At 33.7% G+C, this 20259-nt stretch overlaps 1 protein-coding gene across 1 annotated transcript in view; it reads left to right on the top strand.

The window, feature by feature from the left end:
* TLL1 (tolloid like 1) overlaps window positions 1-20259 on the top strand; it is a 184185-nt gene that overhangs the window by 115888 nt on the left and 48038 nt on the right. Inside the window, 4 exon segments of the mRNA XM_032465439.1 lie at window positions 11428-11445; window positions 11447-11531; window positions 12987-13103; window positions 14310-14455. Coding sequence (XP_032321330.1) covers window positions 11428-11445; window positions 11447-11531; window positions 12987-13103; window positions 14310-14455 — 366 coding nt within the window.

Genomic DNA, 20259 nt, shown 5'->3' with positions numbered 1-20259 from the left:
TGAGATGATATCTCATGGTGGTTTTGATTTGTATTTCCCTAATAATTAGTGATGTTGAGCAACTTTTCATGTGCCTGTTAGACATCTGTATGTCTTTTTTGGGAAAATGTCTGTTAAATCTTCTACTCATTTTTTTGATTGAATTTTTTTGGTATTGAGTTGTAAGAGCTGTTTATACATTTTGGATATTAACTCCTTGTCATTCATAGCATTTGCAAACATATTCTCCAATTCATTAGCTAGTCCTTTTGTTTTGTCAATGGTTTCCTTTCCTGTGTAGTCTTTAAAGTTTAATTAGGTCCCTTTTGTTTATTTTTGCTCTTATTTATTTTGCCTTAGAAGACAGATCCAAAAAAAAAATTGCTACTATTTATGTCAAAGAGTGCTCTGTCTATGTTCTCTTTGAAGAGTTTTATAGTTTCAGGACTTTCATTTAGGTCTTTAATATATTTTGAGTTTATTTTTGCATATGGTGAGAGGAAATGTTCTAATTGCACCCTTTTCCATGTAGCTGTCCAGTTTTCTCAGCACCATTTATTGAAGAGGCTATTTTTTCTCCATTGTATATTCTTACCTCTTTTGCTTTAGATTAACTGACCATAACATAAGTGTGTGGGTTTATTTCCGGGCCCTCCATTCTTTTCCATTGTTTTATATGTCTGTTTCTGTGCCAATACCACACTTTGATAACTGTAGCTTTGTAGTATAGTCTGAAGTCTGGGAGTGTGATATCTTCACCTTTCTTCTTTGTTTCTCAGATTTCTTTGGCAATTTGAGGTCCTTTATGATTCTACATAATTTTAGGATTATTTTTTCTAGTCCTGTGAAAAATATCATGGATATTTTGATAGAGATTTAATCAGTTTAATTTAATTTGATCTGTATATTTAATGGGTCCTTTTTACTTTGGGTCTTTTTCACTTCTTCCTTTGTAAGTTTAATTCATTAACTTCAAATATCTTTTCTTTTCCAATGCAAACATTTAAGGCTATAAGCTTTCTTCTAAAGACTAGTCTATCTGAATTTCACCAGCTTGACACAGTATTTTTGTTATTTTTCTATTCTAATTATCTTCTTTATCTTTTATTATTTCTTCTAAGCCCACATATTTTTCAGTAGCATGTTTTTTTATTCACAAAAATATGTTGTTTTTCTAATCTTCCTTTTTTATCAATTTCTCCTTTAGTCACTTTTTGGACAGAGACTGTAGTCTCGATGATGTCAGTCTTTGAAATAACTTGAGGCTGGCAGTATGACTTTGGAATTGACCGGTGTTCATTAAAAAATAATCTTTGCTTTGAAATGTGTCTTGTGCAATGGTTGGGTCCCAAGTTTTCTATATATGCATTAGTTTTTTTAATTGTGCTATTTGTATGTTCTCTATAGTATTTTTTTGAATGTTTCATCTATCAAATAGTAGAAAGGTATGTTATTAACATATTAAAATATTATTTGCCACTATTTGATAGATTATAGTTCTAAAATATTTTTACACTATACTATTATAAATTGTATTGTTATAAATTGTATGCATATATGTTTATAATATTGTCTTCCCAATAAATTAGACTGTTATCATTCTATAATGTATCTCTTTATCTCTAGTCACGGTTTAGGTTAAAATTATTTTTTCTGATGTTAATAAATCTACACTTTCTTTTGATTAATATTGATTAATATTTCTGCCTGGTATATCTTTATCTTCTTTAGACATTTAGCCATTTGAGATCTTGTGTCTCATGTGTGTCCCTTTTAGACAGCAAATAATTTGGTTTTATTTCTAACTGAATCCAGGATGGCTAGTTTTGTCTTTAACTAAAGTGCTTTTTGCAGTTACATCTATTATGATTACTGATGTATTACTGCATCTTATTTACATTCTGTATGTCCCACTTGATTTCTTTTGTTCTGTGTTTTGCCTTTTAATGTATAGAATTATGTTTCATTTTCCCTCATTTCATTTTTTCCCCTCTACTCATTTGAAAATTTTAAGTGTGTATTCTATCTTTGGTACCTTTTTCTACTAGCTTACTCTCTGCATGGAGTCATATGTAATTAATACCTTTATCCTCCTACCAAACCATAAAAAGATTCTAAAAAAAGATTATGATTCACATAGCCTTCATCATGTATTATATTGTTTTCGTTTTGTCTTCAAGCTTGTTTTCTTTCTGAGACAAATGAGATATTAGTCATTGTTTTTTACACTTAACATTTAACTATATGCAGATATTTAATAACATTTTTATTGTGATAAAAACATACAGAATTGCTGTCTTAACCATTTTTAAATATACAATTCAGTCGTGTTAAATGCATGCACATTTTGTGAAACGGATTTCTAAAACTTCTTCATCTTGCAAAACTGAAACTCTGTATCCATTAAACAAGTCTCCATTTTCCTCTTCCCTCAGTTCCTGGTAAGCACCATTTACTTTCTGTTTTTTATGAATTGACCACTTTTGATACCTTATATAAGTGAAGTCACATAATATTTGTCTTTTTGTAAGTGGCTTATCTTACTTTGTAAAATGGCCTAAAGGCTTATCCATGCATAAATTCTTGGGGATTTCTGGATCATTTGACAGTGCTATTTTTAGTTTTTTGAGGAACTTTCATACTGTTTTCTGTAGTGGCTGCACTATTCTAGAATCTTTCCAGCAGTGCACATGGGGTCCAGTTTCTCTGCATCTTCCCCAAAATGTGTTATTTTCAAATCTTTTGACCGTCACCATTGTAATGAGCATGAAGTGAGATCTCCTTACGGCTTTGACTTGCATCTCTCTGATGCATTACTGATGTTGATCATTTTTCTCATATGTCTATTGGCCATTTGTACATCATCTCTAAAGAGATGTTTATTCAAGTTTTTTGCTCATTTTTAATTGGAGTATTTTGTGTGTGTGTGTGTGTGTTGTGGAAGTGCTTTATATATTCTAGTTATTAACCCCCATGAGATATAAAATTGGCAAATATTATCTCCTTCTCTGTAGTTGCCTTTTGACTGCATTGACTGTTTTCTTTGCTTCACAAAAGTTTTTTAGTTTGATGTAGTACTAATGATCTAGTGATTTTTTGCTTTTTTTTATTTTGCTTTTGGTGGAGTATCCAAGAAATCATTGCCAGATCCAATGAAGCTTTTCCCCTATGTTTTTTCCTAGGCGTTTTAGTGTTTTAAGTCTTATGCTTAGGTCTTTGATCCACTGTCAAGTTAATTTTTGCATATGGCTTAAGATGAGTCTAATTTCATTCTTTTGCACATAGAGATATTTTTCCCAACATTTGTTGAAGATATACCAAATATTTTTATTCAGTATTCCTTCTCATTTCTCAGACTTCAATCAAAGCTCATTTTGTCCTGACTATAGCCTATATTTTAGATTAGTTTTTAATTTAGCTTGTTTTGGTGGTATTTTTCCTGCTTGAAATGTGGATTTTTTTAAATTAAAGTATAGTTGATTTATAATATTATATTAGTTTCATGTGTACAACATAGTGACTTAATATTTATATATGATATACTTCATTTTAAGTTTTTTTAAACCTGAATTCATAATAATATGGTTTCATTGGCTATATATTCAACTTGTTAAAAATCAAAACCTACAGAAATAGGGTTTTTTTGAAGCATTTCTTAATGCAGAATCCTGGAAATTCAAGCTATCAAAACTGATATAATAAGCGTGATAAATTCATAAATTAATAACAATATAAAGTAAGTTGACAAAAAGTTACTTAACTTGATGCTACTTTCAGGTGATTTCTCAAAGAAACTTTTCCAAACTAAAAATTCAGATACTTTGCATCTAATAAAATATATCTCAAGTGCATTGTGAAACAATGTGTAGCCTCTCTGTTTATTTTATAAAACTAGTAAAATTCTGAAAGGCATAATGCACACAACTCATATGAAAAAATTATGAAATGCTTCACATACAAATATAAACACATGGATGTTAATGTACATATAATCAAATCAAGCGCTATAATTTATAAAATTGCAGGTGTTTTGATTTGGTAATTTGAGAGTAGTTCAATGTTATAAAATCTGTTAATTTGGAGAATAATAGTATCACAATAAAAACTCTTTAAAATTTTCTATAAGTGCTGTTAATACTGCAATTCACTATGTATGCTTAATGATAATCTGATGCATTAGGTCTAGAAGATGAATTAGGACTAGATTTAGACAATAAATAGAAGAAACTAATCTTTATTGAGTTTTTTATACTAAACCAGATGCTGTACTAAATTTCTCTAGTCTACTTACACCCCACTGAGTTTAATATTACAATTATCTACATTTTACATATGAAGAAAATTGAAATTAAGAAAGAATTGAGTAATCTGCCTAACATCATACAGATTTCATTTGGCAGAGCTAAGCATTATATGTTTTTAGTTATGAAGGATATGTTATTTCCTCCTCAGAAATTCAAAAGAACCAACTAGAAAACAGGACTAGAGGTGATCAAATAAAATCTATTAAAATGTAATAGATTTTAGAGAACTGAAGACTTTACTCTGGATCTAAAGCAGATCAATTGACTGTGTTGTCAGATGTATAATAAATTGTCAGTTTTTCCAAAATTAATGTACAGTTTTAATGTAATTCCAAATAAATTTCTAACAGATTTTTGTTTTGTACCCAGACCAAATATTTCTAGAGTTTATTTCTAAAATAAAAGGATTGGAATCACCAAGGCAAACTTGAAAATAATTAATAAAAAGGAGTGAATTGCACAGTAAGAAAAACATTATGAAGTTTCACTAATTCAAATTCTATGATAATGTCAAAATAGACTTCTAGATTAGTAGAACAATCTAAAAAAGGACAGAATTATGTGTAAGGGAATAGAAGACCTTTGTCATATACTCATCTACAGAGATGATTTTTTAAAGAAATTGTGAAAATAATTTCTCAATAAATAGTAATGAAATCATTTAAAATATTTTTGAAAACAATTAAGCTTTTACTTCATACGGCATTTTTTTTCTAAAGAAAACATAAGTGATTTGTTTTTTATTCTGAAAAAGATGTCTTGGGTACATAAGTTGAAAATAAGAAAATGTAAAATAATTTTTCGGAATTATTTACATAAAATCTCTCATAAGAATGCAAAAACACATGTAAAAATCAAAATGTGTAATATTATAGCACGAATGAGAGAACTTTGGTATTATGCATATATGAAGAGCTGCTGTAAGCTAATAAATAAAGATTGACATCATATAAAAATGACTAAGGAAGCAGAATATTTATTGAAGTATCAGTGCAAACAGATATTTATCAATATATGAACTTGTTTACTCTCATTCTTTATCAAAGAAATGCGATTTGAACCAACAACAATATGTTGTATTTCACCTATTAAATTAACAAAGAAGGAATAGAAGGATAATATCAAATGATTTTGAGGGTACACAGCTTCTGGAAGTAAATATTGAAATGTCCTGCAGAACTTTGTTGATCTGTGTCATATTTTGCAAAACATGCCTGCACTTTATCCTAGAAATTTATCCTACAGCAATTATCTGGGTATGTGCAAAGATCGTTATTTATAATAATGAAAAATTGAAAGCAAAATAAATTTTGAAAGCCAAAAAATAACATTGATTGTTTACTTTTTAAGGATTAAATATTCTATGTTACAAAAAGATACATAATGGCTAATGTAAAAGTAAAATGTTTATTTGATCATTTCCTTATCAAATCATGTTTATTAAGAAGGAATGAAACATGGTATAAAATAAGATTATCACTAAATTTATCTCTCTGAAGATAATCACATGAGTTATTATCTAAACATATCATGACACCTTTGTTACGCATGTTATTTTTTTTAAAAAAGACTATTTCCTGAAACTAGAGGACTATTCAAATTTTTGGTAAATTTAATAAACAGGTTAAAAATCACAAGCATGAAAAGATCTAATTTTTAACTTACGTATGTTAGAGGCAAAATTATGAAAGGATATATATGAACACAATGCTTATTTCTCCCTGGTGGATTTACAAATAGTTTTTTATTTCTTCTTCCTTTTATTTTCTGCAATAAACACATACTGTGTTAGCCAGGAAAATATTTTTTAAGTAAAAGTGTTGCTGCACAATTTAATGCCACAGAACTGTATGCTTAGATGATTAAAATGTTAAATTTTATGTTCTGTTTGTTTTAAACCACAGTTTAAAATGTTAAGATTATCAATGGACACATACATCTTCTTAAGACTGAGCCCCGTAAGATAAAGACAGAGTCCTGTCCGGTCTCAGGCTGTCCTGGATGTGCACAGCACGGGCTGGGAATGGTCCAGAATGTGCCTCTGAGAACGTAGCTGTGTTGAGCTTATGAAATCCACAATATCGATTCTTCCACCCCTTAGAACTGCCTGAACTTTTAACAAGGGCATATTGCTTATGTCGTGCATAGAGTTAACTCTATTTTTTTCCTGTATAGCCCCAGTGAAAAGCTATCATTTGACCACTTTTATGCTGTAAAACTTTCTTTTCACAGAACCTAATGATTTACACATACGGGGTCAATTCATAGTATAATATTTATATTGCCAAAGGGCCCGCTTAACTTTCACAATTACTTTGTAGAAAAATCTTTTATTTCATTAAAATAAATGCATCTTCTGGTGTGTGAAAGAAATCTTTGCCATCAAGAATCTCACAAACATAGAGCAAGGGCAACGCCTAGTAATATAGTAGGCAAACTGAAAATTGAAGAAAACGAGATACATCGTCATGGATTTGCAGAGATAAGAGAGCTCAGTCCTTACTGGGCGATCCAAGCATAACTGAAGAAAGGGTAGCATTTAATTTAGACCCTGAAAGATATGAAGAGTTTCCAAAACTAGGGAAGGGGGAAGTGGAATCCCAGGTAGCATTATGTGCACCCTGAATAAAGAAATACTGAGACTGGCGTACTTTGTCGGGACAAACAGCAGGAGTCAGGCGTGAGCGAGATGAAGATTCTTTGTGATCGTGAAAGTGAGGCAGCAAAGGGAGGTTATGAGCCACAATCTTTGACGCGCAGACTTAGAAATGTATATTGAGTTGGATGTAGAGCCACCGACGTCATAATGGGACCCCAACTTTAGTGGGGATTAAAATGATCCCCACTAAAGCGTGGAGGATGAATTGGAGAAGAACACGACTGAAAACCAAAGCACAGCTTGTGAAGCAGCTGCGTTCATCCAGAGAAGCACGGAGGACGCGGCCAGTGAGAAAGACGGCGTCTCACCGACACCGCAGGGTGTCTACGGAAACTGGTAACTGATTAGAGATAAGGGTGGAGTGGGGATTAAAGAAAGGCAGGTAGAAAAAATATTCCTGTGAATAGTTGGTGGTGACAAATCGAAACTTCAAAATCCAGATATTAATATATAAGTTTAAGCAGAAAAATTATTTTCATGACCTAATCCAGCTCCTGGTTTTCACCTGTCAAATAATGAATCTCTGATGGATTTAAGATCCCCGAGTCATACAATTAGCCTATCATAAAGCAGTGGCTTAACTTGAGGCTCAAGTTCACCTGTCCATTCTTCTTTAGATTTTAAATTAAGAATCCCTTTCTTTAACATGTTGATTTTCCTGTGGAACTTTAAAATTAATGTTTTTATGTTTCCCAGCTGCATTAAGTAAATTGGGTTAAAATTTTTATTCATTTTATAACTGTTGAAGATAGTAATATATGAGAATCTCAACAATGTATTTAGATTACTTTAGTGTTTTTCTACACATTATCCAATTAAATTTTTGATTTAACCCTGCCCAGATCAGCCTGAAATGATGATCTCCATTTTATAGCAAGAAAATTCATTCAAACTCAGAAAGTTTAAGTAAACTAGTCAACTGAGAAGCTAGAACTTGAACCCAGGCTTTCTGACTCCCAGTCACAAACGGCTTCTAGTTGTAGAAAAAGATGCAAATGTTCCCTTTAGCATGATACAATTCAGTGCTGAACAAAACCTTAATTATCAGTTATTCCAGGAGTTGGTCGATCTTTCTGGAGAGGACATGTAGTAAATATTTTGGCTTTGCCAGCTAAACAGTTTGTTCAAATACTCAATTCTACTGTCATATTGCTAAAGCAGTCCTAGACAGTACATAAAGGAATGTGTACAACAAAGTTTTCTTTACAAAAACTGGCCGCAGGCTGGATGTGACCCATGGGGAAGAGTTTACTGAGCCCTGATCTTGCCCCTACTCTGATTTCTGAGAAGAAAACTGTTGACTCCACAGAGAGTTTATTAGACTTGTCCAAGCTACTTCTGGCTGGAGCCCAGACATCTATTTTATTTTACTGCTTTTGATTCTAATATCTCTTTCTAAAGAACTATTTACTAGTATCAGCCTAATTGACAAGATTTGTATCTTCCCCGTCCCCAGCACTGTAACTGTATATTATTCGAATTGGTCTTTTGATGGTGTTCATGAAATTAATTTGGTTAGTCAATAATGTCTTAATTGTGCTGACAGAAGTTCAGTGATTACATCTTTCTCTGGAGACTTCCAGACATCTGGTCCCTTGACTGTTGATCTGCCTTTCTTCAAGATTCTTCGCTCTGCAGGATTGTAAAACAAAATCTTTAAAGAGCAAAATCCACAGCAGTTGTATCAATTAAAAGTTGCAGACTAGCAACCAAGGCTCCTAACAGATCAATGGAAATCTTAGACTTGTTCTTTGTAACTCCCTCAATCCCATGTTTCGAGGGAACTATGATAAATTTTCAATTGATAAATGGTAAATCGATACTTAACCATAAGAAATAAAACATTTACATAATTGTGCTAGATAGTTTTTATTTCATCATTTAAAAAAAAAAGAAAAGATGCAACGCATTTACATAAAATAGCATAATAGGAAACAACCAGATATTTTTCAAATGCTTTTGATTTGTAATTCAAGTATGAATTCTGCTAGTAACCTTAGTCAAAGGCCAACATTTTTCATCTACATCAGAGCCCTAAGATTTGATTTTAGAAAACCTATCTTTATTACATTTTCTGCTTCTAAAGGACTCTGTGTTTTATATTAAAGTGGGCCAGTTTTGTTCTTCCACAGTGCTTGGAGTTTAAAATAGAAGATTAAAAACAAGATAGGAAACTGTGCTGTTTAGATTTACACCCCTCCTTCCAACTGTGTGTGTGTGTGTGTTCCAAGATTCAAAAATTAACTATTTGTTAGCAATCCAACCACAGTGTTTCAATTTTGAATAAATTTTGATGATACACATCCTTCCAATTTAGCTGATTTTTTTCCTTCTCCAGAAGGAAGTTGAAACTCTGCATACGATTATAAAAAAAAAAAAAAAGCACCTTTAAATCTCAGAGGAAAGCCACAAATGAGCCTTAGGGTCTACTGTTTGTGTCTGTCTTCCAGTTTTGCCATCTCTGTTATAATAAATGAGTTCCCATATGATCATACAGAGTTGAAACCCCAGTGGTTGCTGTAGGGAGACTACAAATGCAGACTGAAGCTTAATATCAGACAGTGGTAGCATTCCTTATTTGCAGCAGACTTAAATACAAAGCTAAGGGTGAACCAGAAATTATCTCCCACTTATGTCCTAAGAATAACTTGATGTTTGCATTGTTATTCAAAGATAGAGAAGCAAACATATTGGGAACTTCAGGAAGATAGCTTAGAATCCATGCATTTTCATAATCAAGTTTTGAGGATTCTTGGAAAAGACAGGGAAAAAAAGGATTAGTCTTTTGTCTTTTGATATTTTGGAAATTTTTGTAACACTTTTAGAATATTTAACATGATAAAATCAGGTGAAGGAAAAGAAAAATGAAGGAATAAGAAAAACTGTAATAATGTAGACAGAAATAAATGAGAAGTTTTATTAAACCAAATTATGCCACGCCTACTGTATTACATTTTAAAAAGCAGCATGTCTCTATTCTCACATCCTTAACAGATTCCACCCTTTTATAATCAAGAAAGTACATGTTTAGAGAAACTGATAAATGTTAAATTTAACGGTGAAATGTTAACACCATTATAAACTATAAGTGAATTTCATTATAGCTAGACAAATTCTTAGTTTCTATCTCTGTGAAATGATTATTTATACTGGCAATTAAAACCAACTGCATGTATAATTTTATCAATGAAAATTGTGGTGCTGAAATATAAGATGCCATGAGAAATGTTTATTGTTATGCTGTATTTTCACTTTAGGAAGAAGTCAGTTAGGTAAGGATTGGTTTGCCTTTCTGTTACTACTTACCTTTCTGTTAAATATTGTGCTCAAGAAATGGGAGAAGTATATGTTTTCTAACACAAAAATGGTAGTAATTTTAGGAAGTATGGTTTCAAGATTGATTGATTATATATTTTTTGCTTTTTTTTCATTCTTTGAGAAGCCTCTAAAATTCAGTTTTTTTTTTATATTGTCACAAACGGATTATTTAAATAGTGTTACAAACTACAGTTTTATATTAGAAGTATTTCAAATATTCATAATTTGTTGCTTTTGGCCAAAGTCCATTTCTGTTTCTGAAGTAAAGAAGAGGTTCACTATACACCATAAGTATCTTAGATATTTTAAGCAGAATAGAGTTAGAATAACTTTCTGAGTATAAAAATATTTTCCAAATGAATTTTACCTCATCAGATACATGCATTTCTTAGGCTGACTCTACTTTTGGTGTAATTAAGGGAAAAATAGTTAATGATTTGGAAAGTAGAGTCTTTTTTTAAAGCAGTAAGAAAATTGTCTTTCCTAAAGTTGTTCTTGAATTATTTTAAAAATTAGCACCATTTCAAAACAAAGTACAGAATAAAGGCTCATGTACAAGATCTTCTAACTTGAAAGTTCTTTAAATATATATTCTTGGATCTAGAGAAGCATAGTGACATCTGTCTTTGATTACAGTTACATGAACAAATTTGAATTCTAGAGCTGTATTTAAAACATTTCAACATACACAACGATATTATGTTCTTAGAAGATGGCACATGGCGGTTATTTTTAACATAATTATTGATGTCTGAAATAAATTATTAAAAAGTAGAAATTCATGGCAAAGTCAGAGTTTTCATGGTTTAAAGTAATATTTATCTAAGAAAATTCAAAATAAGCTATTTGAATAAAGATTTCTGTTTGTTTCACAATTATGCAAATTAACTTTACAGAAACTTTGGTTTAATTGCTAAAATATTTAGTTTGCTTATTGACATTGTGCTTCCATATTGTTAAACATTCATGTGAATGAGAAAATGGGATTTTTGTGATGTTTGTTAAGAAAAAACACTAGAGAGAGACTAATATAGGAAGAAAATAAAAAGAATTTGCTGTGAATCCCATTTTCACAGTAGTCCCGGGTTCCTAGCCTCCAGGAATCAGATCACCCACGTGAAGTTGCAGTCACTTTTAATCTGTGTGTTCTGTTGTTCCATTTTGCAGATTGTTTTAAATTTTACCTACAATGGACCTATACAAAAGTAGCTTGTGCTGGTATGACTACATTGAAGTCAGAGATGGGTACTGGAGAAAATCTCCTCTGCTTGGTAAGAGATCATTTGCTCTTACGTGGCTACACATAATGGTCTGTCCTGTCTGAAGACAGTTCTTTCAAGAGTCATCTCAGAGTTTAAAATGTATGAGACTAACATTTTCATTTGTATTATACTTTTTTCCAAACACAGCAAAAATACAGGTAGATAAATAGATGATTGATTTAAACTAGCTTAAATTATGAGGTGGTGCTCGTATCTGAACATAATGATTTAGAATAGCTTTCACATGTAGAGAGCTTTTAGTGACTACTCATCGCCTGTATCTGTGTTTTTAATTTATAGATCAGACTTTTAATGAGAAGACCAGATAAATTGCGTGTGCGTGTTATGTTTTATTTTGCTTTGTTGGCCAAGGCAGTAGAGCATGAGCTATTAGGAACATGTTCAGTCTCTGGCTTCCTACACCGAGGATGTTGGCTCTTACTGAAGATGTCACAGTATTGCTTCTCAGACAGGTTTTTGCGGCTGAGAAGCTGCGGTTGTAGTTTGTGCCATAAACTGTAGCTCAGGTTTGGTGCTCACAAAAGTCGGCTGCCAACAGGTGACCACAGACCACACCATTAGCTGGTGTGAGGCACTTTACTGTTGCCCTCGGTTTTACTTAAAGGTGAGAGCTACTGTGAGTGTGTGAACATCTACTCTACTGGTTTTTATTTTTTGAGACTGTAACTTTTCCTTTATTTTCGAAGTAGCTTTGGCCAGTTGCGTTTATGTGTCATACAGATCTTTTTTTTCTTAACATCTAAAACCTGCTGAATGAACACTGTTGTATTAAAGGTGACAGCAGCCTTAATAAGTCCAAGAGATCTCTAGAAATGCTTAAAAATAAGGAAAAATAAAGATCTGAATTAATTTGATAAGTCAGGTTGAGGAAAACACTGTCTTGAACATTTAGTTTCGTTGTCTAGATGAAGCAATTTGTAATATATGTATGTATGTATGTTCCAAAGAGAACATTTCATTAGACTCACATTGAAAAAGAAATCTGAAGCTGACATGTTGAGAACTCTTCTTGAGAGCTCTATCAGCGTCACCTGCTGCGGGGAATACCGCCAGCCAGACTGGCTCAGTCTGACCACAGTGTTCATGTGGGACACTTGCCCCACTATTTCCTCTGAAACTCAGAATGTAGCCTTCCCACCGGCAGCACCAGAATCACTTGGAAGGCTAGAAATATACAAATTCAGGTCCCACCCCAGACTGTCTGAACCAGAGGCTGCATTTTAACAGACTCCCTGGCCATTCATATACCTGTTACAACTTTTTCTCTTTTGGTCATGTCATGGCGATGTGTTTTGGTAATACACATTTGGTTATGGCTCTAGTACTGAGGGTAGAGCTAGGAACCAAATCAGGTTTTACATGTTTAGTTTGTAGCCAAGTGGAAAGCAATGAGAATATAGAGCCATATTTAGGAGTCTCTCTTTATTCTTTTATTTCTTTTAGGTAGATTCTGTGGGGACAGATTGCCTGAAGTTCTTACCTCTACAGACAGCAGAATGTGGATTGAGTTTCGCAGCAGCAGTAACTGGGTAGGAAAGGGGTTTGCAGCTGCCTACGAAGGCAAGTCACCCTGAGTTTGAGAGATGACTTCCCCTTAGATCTCTTAACAAAAGTGTCCTTTCTCTCAATGTCATTAGAATGATCTTCTTACTGTATCTTAATTATGAAGTTTTCTAAGCCTGTATTATAATGTTTATTAGCAGGATGATTTTAATGAAAATCCTCGGTAAATTTAAATTGCAAGAACAGCCTGTCTTCTGGTACCAGTAATGTAGTAACATATAAATGGACTCATCAGGGAAGTGTGGGGGAAAAAAACCAACTCATCAGGGATGTGTGGGAAACGGCAACAAATGGTACAAGAGTTCTTAGATTTTGGCTGTTTTTTCACGATAATATTAAAATATTATGAAGAAATAGCCACTTCTCTTGACTGAGTTGGTGTGTATTGGATGACTGTACTACTGAAATGCTCTTTTACAAAAACTGCACAGTTCTGGAGCTTTCTTTGTCTAAATGAAAGAGTCAGCATTCAAGAAGAATTTCCTAGAGACTTTGCTCTATACGTCTTTTAAACAATAAACTGGCATTGTGTTTCCTGGCTTTCAAAACCACTCCCTTCTTGCCAGGTCATGGGTGGAGAAGACCCTTTCTTGCTCCTGCCTCTGCCTAGATAATTTAATTTATCTTATCTAAATTAAGATAATTTAGAAGATGGAAGATTTCTGCTTCCCTTAGACTTTTAAGAGAACAGAAGCGTTTATTTCCGAGATTAACTGGGGTGGCAGTGAAGAAGCTGGATTGGAAGGAGCCAGAGGTGTTGAGCACAAGGTCTGCTCAGGGCCAGGGGCCCAGGGGCCCAGGGAGTTCTGCACAGCAGTTTCACCTGAGGTTGAAAGACCAAAAGAAGCAATTCGGGGAATCACAGCACAAACTCACATAGAAGAAATTGACAAAATCTCAAAAAGTTTTTTAAAAGTTAAAAAAAAAAAGCTTGTTTTTATAAAAATGTGGATTAACAGTGATTACTCCTCTACTGACTATTATCTAATATTTATAGTTGAGTGGCCAGGTTTTGGAGTTTTTTTGTTTTGTTTTGGGTTTTTTTTTTTTTGCCAACTAAATATAAGCAGCCAACCTTGATGTTTCTAACCTGGTCTGTAGGTACTCAGCTACAGGCATGGAACTCAAATGTTCTCTTAGAAGAAAGTGAAAATGCAATGGCATGTCTAGGTTTATTTATTTGTTTCATTTTGCTTTCCTCAGCTATCTGTGGAGGTGAGATACGTAAAAATGAAGGACAGATTCAGTCTCCTAACTACCCTGATGACTACAGGCCGATGAAAGAATGTGTGTGGAAGATCACAGTGACAGAAGGCTGCTACGTGGGGCTGACCTTCCAGGCCTTTGAGGTAAAGTCCCTCAGGCAGCCTTCCCAGGGCACATCCTCCATAAATGACAATACATTTAAGGGGATCCTCATTAAAGAAGCAAAGAACTAGAGAAGCAGCTTTTTAATCAGTGAAGAAGCAACGGATTGCCTATAAAATGTTAACATCAAGAGCAAGGAGGGATTTTTTTCTTCTTTCCTCTGACTGCAGACATTTGCAAGAAGATTAAAGTGCGTTTACATGATCTGTGCTTGTTGAATTAGAGTGTTTGAAGTCCTGACAACAGTTTCTTTTGACAAATGCCCAGGGGCTTCTTTCACAAAGAATGCTTGAAGGGTCCATTAAATAATAGAACTTTTATTTCTCTCGTAAACTAAGAGGTTAAAAGGTAGATTGTCTTTTGTTGCTGAGGGAAATCCATTTTTTCAGCTTTTTACCCTTATGCAGACAATTGTTTATATCAGAAATAGAGATTTAAATATTCTTAGGAGCTTTTGTCTTCATCAAAAATAATTATTGAGAGAGAGGTCAGCACCAACATTACATTATTAGATGAGGGCAGAATAAACCAAAGGCCAGTCAGAAGTCTGTGTCCAGGACCGCCGCACTGGCTCATGAGTCATTTTATGTGTGGTGGGGAGAGCTGAGTAAGGGATTAGAAGCCAAGAGCTGTGGGACTTCGTCAGGAACTGCTGAGTGTGTTTAAACAATAGAATCGGGCTAGAAACTGAGATCCCAAAGTGAAGTGGAAAGGAATGATGAGGTGATGGCAGTAGGTTCAGGTAGGACTTAAGAGATGCCGATGCCATAACTGGAGATTATTCCCTTACTGATCAGAAGGCCTATTCACTGCCCAAGTGATCAGAAGGCAGTAGAGGACGCTGTCCACTGTGTGAAGGTGTCTTTAAGTAGAAACACACATAAAACAAGCTTAAGTGTTGATTGGCTGACAAAAATTCTGTGGCCAGGGGTTCAGAACCCAACCATGTATTTCCCTATGAGCTATGAATCAGTATTCACAAACTCAGTATTTTCAGTGACTTTATTTAAGAACTCAACTAGAGCGAGTACGTAGAATCTACTGGGTATGTTTTAAATTTGGTCCAGTGGTTGTTACGTGGTTTGTTTCAGTTAGTCAGTTATCTGTTTATATCAACTGATTTTTGTTTACATAATATATTTTCAATATACAGCTTATATATTTTATTTGGGAAATTACTGATATAATTAAAAAGAAGTTGTCACTATTCTCAGTGTTTTCTGTCTTTCTGACAAAAGTTTTTATTCACTGTTTTCTCCTCCAAGCCTCTGTAGTTCCCTTTCTGTCCCAGTGGGAGGAGCTTCTCCCAGGGGAGGGCGCTGTTCCCTTTCTGTCCCAGTGGACCTCCCCACTGGGCAGCGAGCTTCCCAGGGGAGGGCACTGTTCCTCCTTTGCTGTTCCCTCCACAAGGGATAGGTCCCACCCCAATTTTCTTTTTTTCTTTTTTCCTACCCAGCTTTGAGAAGATTTTCTTTGTATTTCTGATTGTAAGAGATAGTCTGCCAAAGTTCAGTATGTATTCTGTGAGAGTTGTTCCTTATTTAGATGTAGTTTTGAGGTATTCATGAGAGCGGGTGAGCCACAAGTCCTTCTACGCTGCCATCTTGGCCATCTCCCCCAAAAGTTTTTATCTTGGTACAGTTGACCCTTTGAACAACACAAGTTCGACTGAGGCCCACTTTTATGTGGATTGAAAAAAAAATAAGCAGAGTACCCTTTATTTTCATTTTACAGATCTTTAACTAAGTGCGGGTGAAAGTTTTTGTTTGATTAGAGATCACAATATACAGAATCAAAAGAACTAGGGTTTGAGTGGTGAATCTTTCCAACTGTTTCAGCCTCCCCACCTTGGATGAGTCATTTATCAGTTTCTTTGCTTCTGAGGCAGAGATAGAAGGTACAGTTTTTCAGCTGCACCAGCATGGCACCCCTAGCTCCAACGTTATTCAGGGGTCAATTGTGCTTTCTGAATTACCCGATTAAAAGTAATCCTCTAATTCCTTTAAATGTTTTATATTAGTTTCAGTTGAGTAGACTAGTCTTTGTGAATCAACTAGGAAGCCAAGGCAAGGAGACCTTAATGAGTTAAAATTTTATGCTTGCCCTGTCCTGTTCTTGGATATTTGGCTAAGAATATATATTGGTTAATGACAATAAAAGACAAGTATCTCTTCAGAATTATAGTTTAGGTTATCATTCTACTCTGAAAGGTTAGATTAGATAAATTTGCCAAAGGTCACACAATTCATAATTGGTCGCACTGTGATTGAAACCAATTTCATGGCCTGGCACTCTTGCATGCAGGTCTTGGTAGCAAGTTAAATTTGTTCCCTTCATAAGTATTGCCATTTGTACATTTGTGTCATTTAATCACTAAATGTCAATTAGGGACATGTCTGTTTATTCATCACTGTTTATACACTATCAAGTATATATTAATTGGCAATAGTAGATTTTCAGTAAATATTTATTAAATTTATGAGTGAGCTAAAAATAATTGTGTCATAAAGGAAAAAAGAAATCAAATGGCAACATTGAAAAACCAGAATCATATGAAAATAGATCTAACCCAGACTCGTGGTTTTGATTTTCACATGGCTGTGCATATTTGTTTTTTTCTCCTCCATTTTTGAGCTGTAGTTACACATTTATCAATATTTGTTAAATATTAAAAAGTAATAATAAAATATTAAGTAATAAAATATTAAACATGATACTGTTACATTTGAAAATAATCATCTATTCAACTTTTCTCCTTTTTATTCAAAATTCCTTTTATTAGTAGCATTATTACTTAGACTTTACTGTATTTTCCTATATTAAAATTGATTTATTTTTAATAAAAAATGCTAATCTAGATTGTTTTTGCTAGTCATACGTTTCTCTAACATTTTCCCCCAAAGCAAAAAATAATGACTTGAGCATTATTCCAAGTGTGTAGAATTTTAAGTTATATGGTCTATAAAAGTTTAATCATTTTTCTGGTTGGTAGCATTAATTATACTTTGAAATTACACTCTAACACTCATAGAAGAGGTATTTTTTTTATTATGGCAAAAACAGGCATAACAGAAAATTTACCATCTTAACTATTTTTTAAGTGTCTGACACAGCAGTGTTAAGTATATTCACATTGCTGTGCAATCAACCTCGAGAACTCTTTTCATCTTGCAAAACTGAAACTATTTACCCAGTAAGCAACAACTCCCCATTCCCCCTTCCCTCCAGCCCCTGGTAAGCATGCTTCTGCTTTATGTCTCTATGAAGTTGACTGCTCTAGGTACCTCATGTAAGTGGAATCATACAATAGTTGACCTTCTTTCGATAACTTAAAAAAATTTCACTTAGTGTAATATTGTCAAGGCTTTTGCATGCTGTGGCACTTGAAAAGATTTCCTTCTTTTTTAAGGCTAATATTCCATTGTATGTATATACCATATTTTGCTTATCCATTCATCCACTGATGGGCATTTGGGTTGCTTCCACCTCTTGGCTGTTATGAATAATGCTGGTATGAACGTGAATGTTCAGATATCTCTCCAAGACCCTGCTTTCAATTTTTAAAATATATACCCAGAAGTAGAATTGCTGAATCATATGGTAATTTTATTTTCAATTTCTCAGAGAGTATGGGAGAGCTTTTACTGAAACTATTACCTAGAAGTTTTGGAGTTTTCAGAGATCTTTACAAATAACTATGTATCGCAGTAGATGTTTTTACAGTGGTATATTTATTTGGAAATTTGATTATAAAATAAAGGCCAAGTGTGTGAATGGGTCCTAACCCTGGGCACGGTCTCTTGCTCCAGGGCTGGCTTTCCTGCAGTCTTACAGCTCACCCCTGTGCACTGGCCCCAAAGCTCTGCACTGGTTGGCAGTGTTAGAATGAAAGGCTTGACTACTTGAGGTTATGTTTAACTGATTTTAGTTCTTAATAAATAAAATTACTCAGCTTTTCCATGCTTCCTCTCTAACCTGCCAGTAAAGGCATGAGTCCCCACTTAGTAATGAAATGTAATATTAATCCCTTCTGGCTAATCTTTGTACTTGTTCTTCCTTCTTTGTGTATTTGGATCTACTTCCATTATCATTTGTACATCAGTTTTCTAAAAGATCTTCACAGCTTACTATCCCTTCCATTGTTTTCTCTATATACATATTAGATCTGTTTATGTTATGAGAAACTTACCACATGCCTATATGGTTTATGCTCTGATTACCTTAAAGTCTATAATAAACCAGCATCATCATTATCAAAACATATTTATTACATGTGTAATTGTGCGTGACATTGAATTCAGGTCCCAGGTCTATGAACTGTGTCTATGCTTTAAATCAAGAGGAAACTGCTTTTTTTTCTTTGTTTTTATGAATCATTGATTTTGCTCTTCTTTTTCTTATGGTTCTTAGGATTACTGGCATAATATCAATGGACTTTTCCACTTTTTAGCTTGAACCATATTTATTTCTATCAATTCTGTGTACTAATTGATAAAGTAATTGATACCACTGGAGAAAATGATATGCAAATAACATAAATAGAATAGCTCAGACTCTCATTTGTGCTGTCCATCAATACTGTTGTATAGATACAGTTGAAGAGGTATAATGATAATTTACACCAATAGAGCAGATTTATTGTGCTGGCTTTGCAATTAGGATTATGGCAATTAAACTGGAAACAATATGTAAACAGAGATCATTCAGGTCATTGATATCTATGTCAACAACAATGACATTCACTAGTATGGAATATAGTGTATATTTCCATTGTGTTACCCCTAATACCACGTGCATAATACTTAATATATAAGTAATAGGTAATTCATACATAGGTACTGGTGGAATTAACCCTAAAATTGGTCATTTTTATGCATTTACCCATGAGCTATTTACACTTTGTTTGTCACTATAAAATATTTGAACCTCTAATTTTACTGAGTAAGCAGTGACTATGCTATACATTAAAATGTAAAGAGATCTATTCTATAACTGTCAAAGGGACAGAGTAAGTTTTATATACAGGGAAATGTCCATTATCCTATTTCTCTTTAATCACTGAAGAAATGTAATTTTTTTCAATAGTCTGTATCTTGTTCTCTTCTTACTGTAATTTTTTTAAAGCAGTAATTTCTTCAAAATAGTCATTTAAAGCCTTTCAAATTAACCTTCTTATTTTTGTACCTGGTATGGCTTCCAATATGAAGCACTGTGATTTTATTTTATTAATTGACCCTCTACGGCAAGCATCTTCTTTCTTTATTGTGTGTTCTCACTTTCTTTCCTCTTTGAACTTAGCCTCTCCTGCCTCTCCCAGTGTGATTCATGAGTTGGGATCAGTTCATTCTGTGCTGCTCAAGCAGCTGAAGAAACGTCGGCTGACTGAGCCCTTTGGTTATTTTCCCTACATCTCCTGTCATCAGTTCAGCTTTGCTTATTTGCTTATTCTTTTACCAAGCTCTGTACCCTAAGAGTTTTAGATGTTATATGTCCCCTTGACCAGAGAATAGAATTTGGTCATCTGGAAATGTTCTCATATTTATAGAGACCCCTGATTTTGAAGGGAGTATATTAAAGACTGAGAGAAGAAGGCATGTCTCTAGCTGGTCAGATTGCCCTTGTCCTCCCCGGTGACACGTCATTACTAATGGAACTGCTAACTCTCTCATCTCCCTGTTTAAACATGCTTTTAAAATGAGATATTTTTAGTGTTAAATATTTTCCTATTCTTTCCCATAATTCCACAGACAAAGAGAATACATTTTAAGGGGAAAAAAACCCAGTT

The sequence above is a fragment of the Camelus ferus genome, chromosome 2, assembly GCF_009834535.1.
Source record: "Camelus ferus isolate YT-003-E chromosome 2, BCGSAC_Cfer_1.0, whole genome shotgun sequence".
NCBI classification, from domain to species: Eukaryota; Metazoa; Chordata; class Mammalia; order Artiodactyla; family Camelidae; genus Camelus; species Camelus ferus.
The sequence above is the reverse complement of the archived record's forward strand: the minus strand, read 5'-3'. Positions and strand labels throughout refer to the sequence as shown.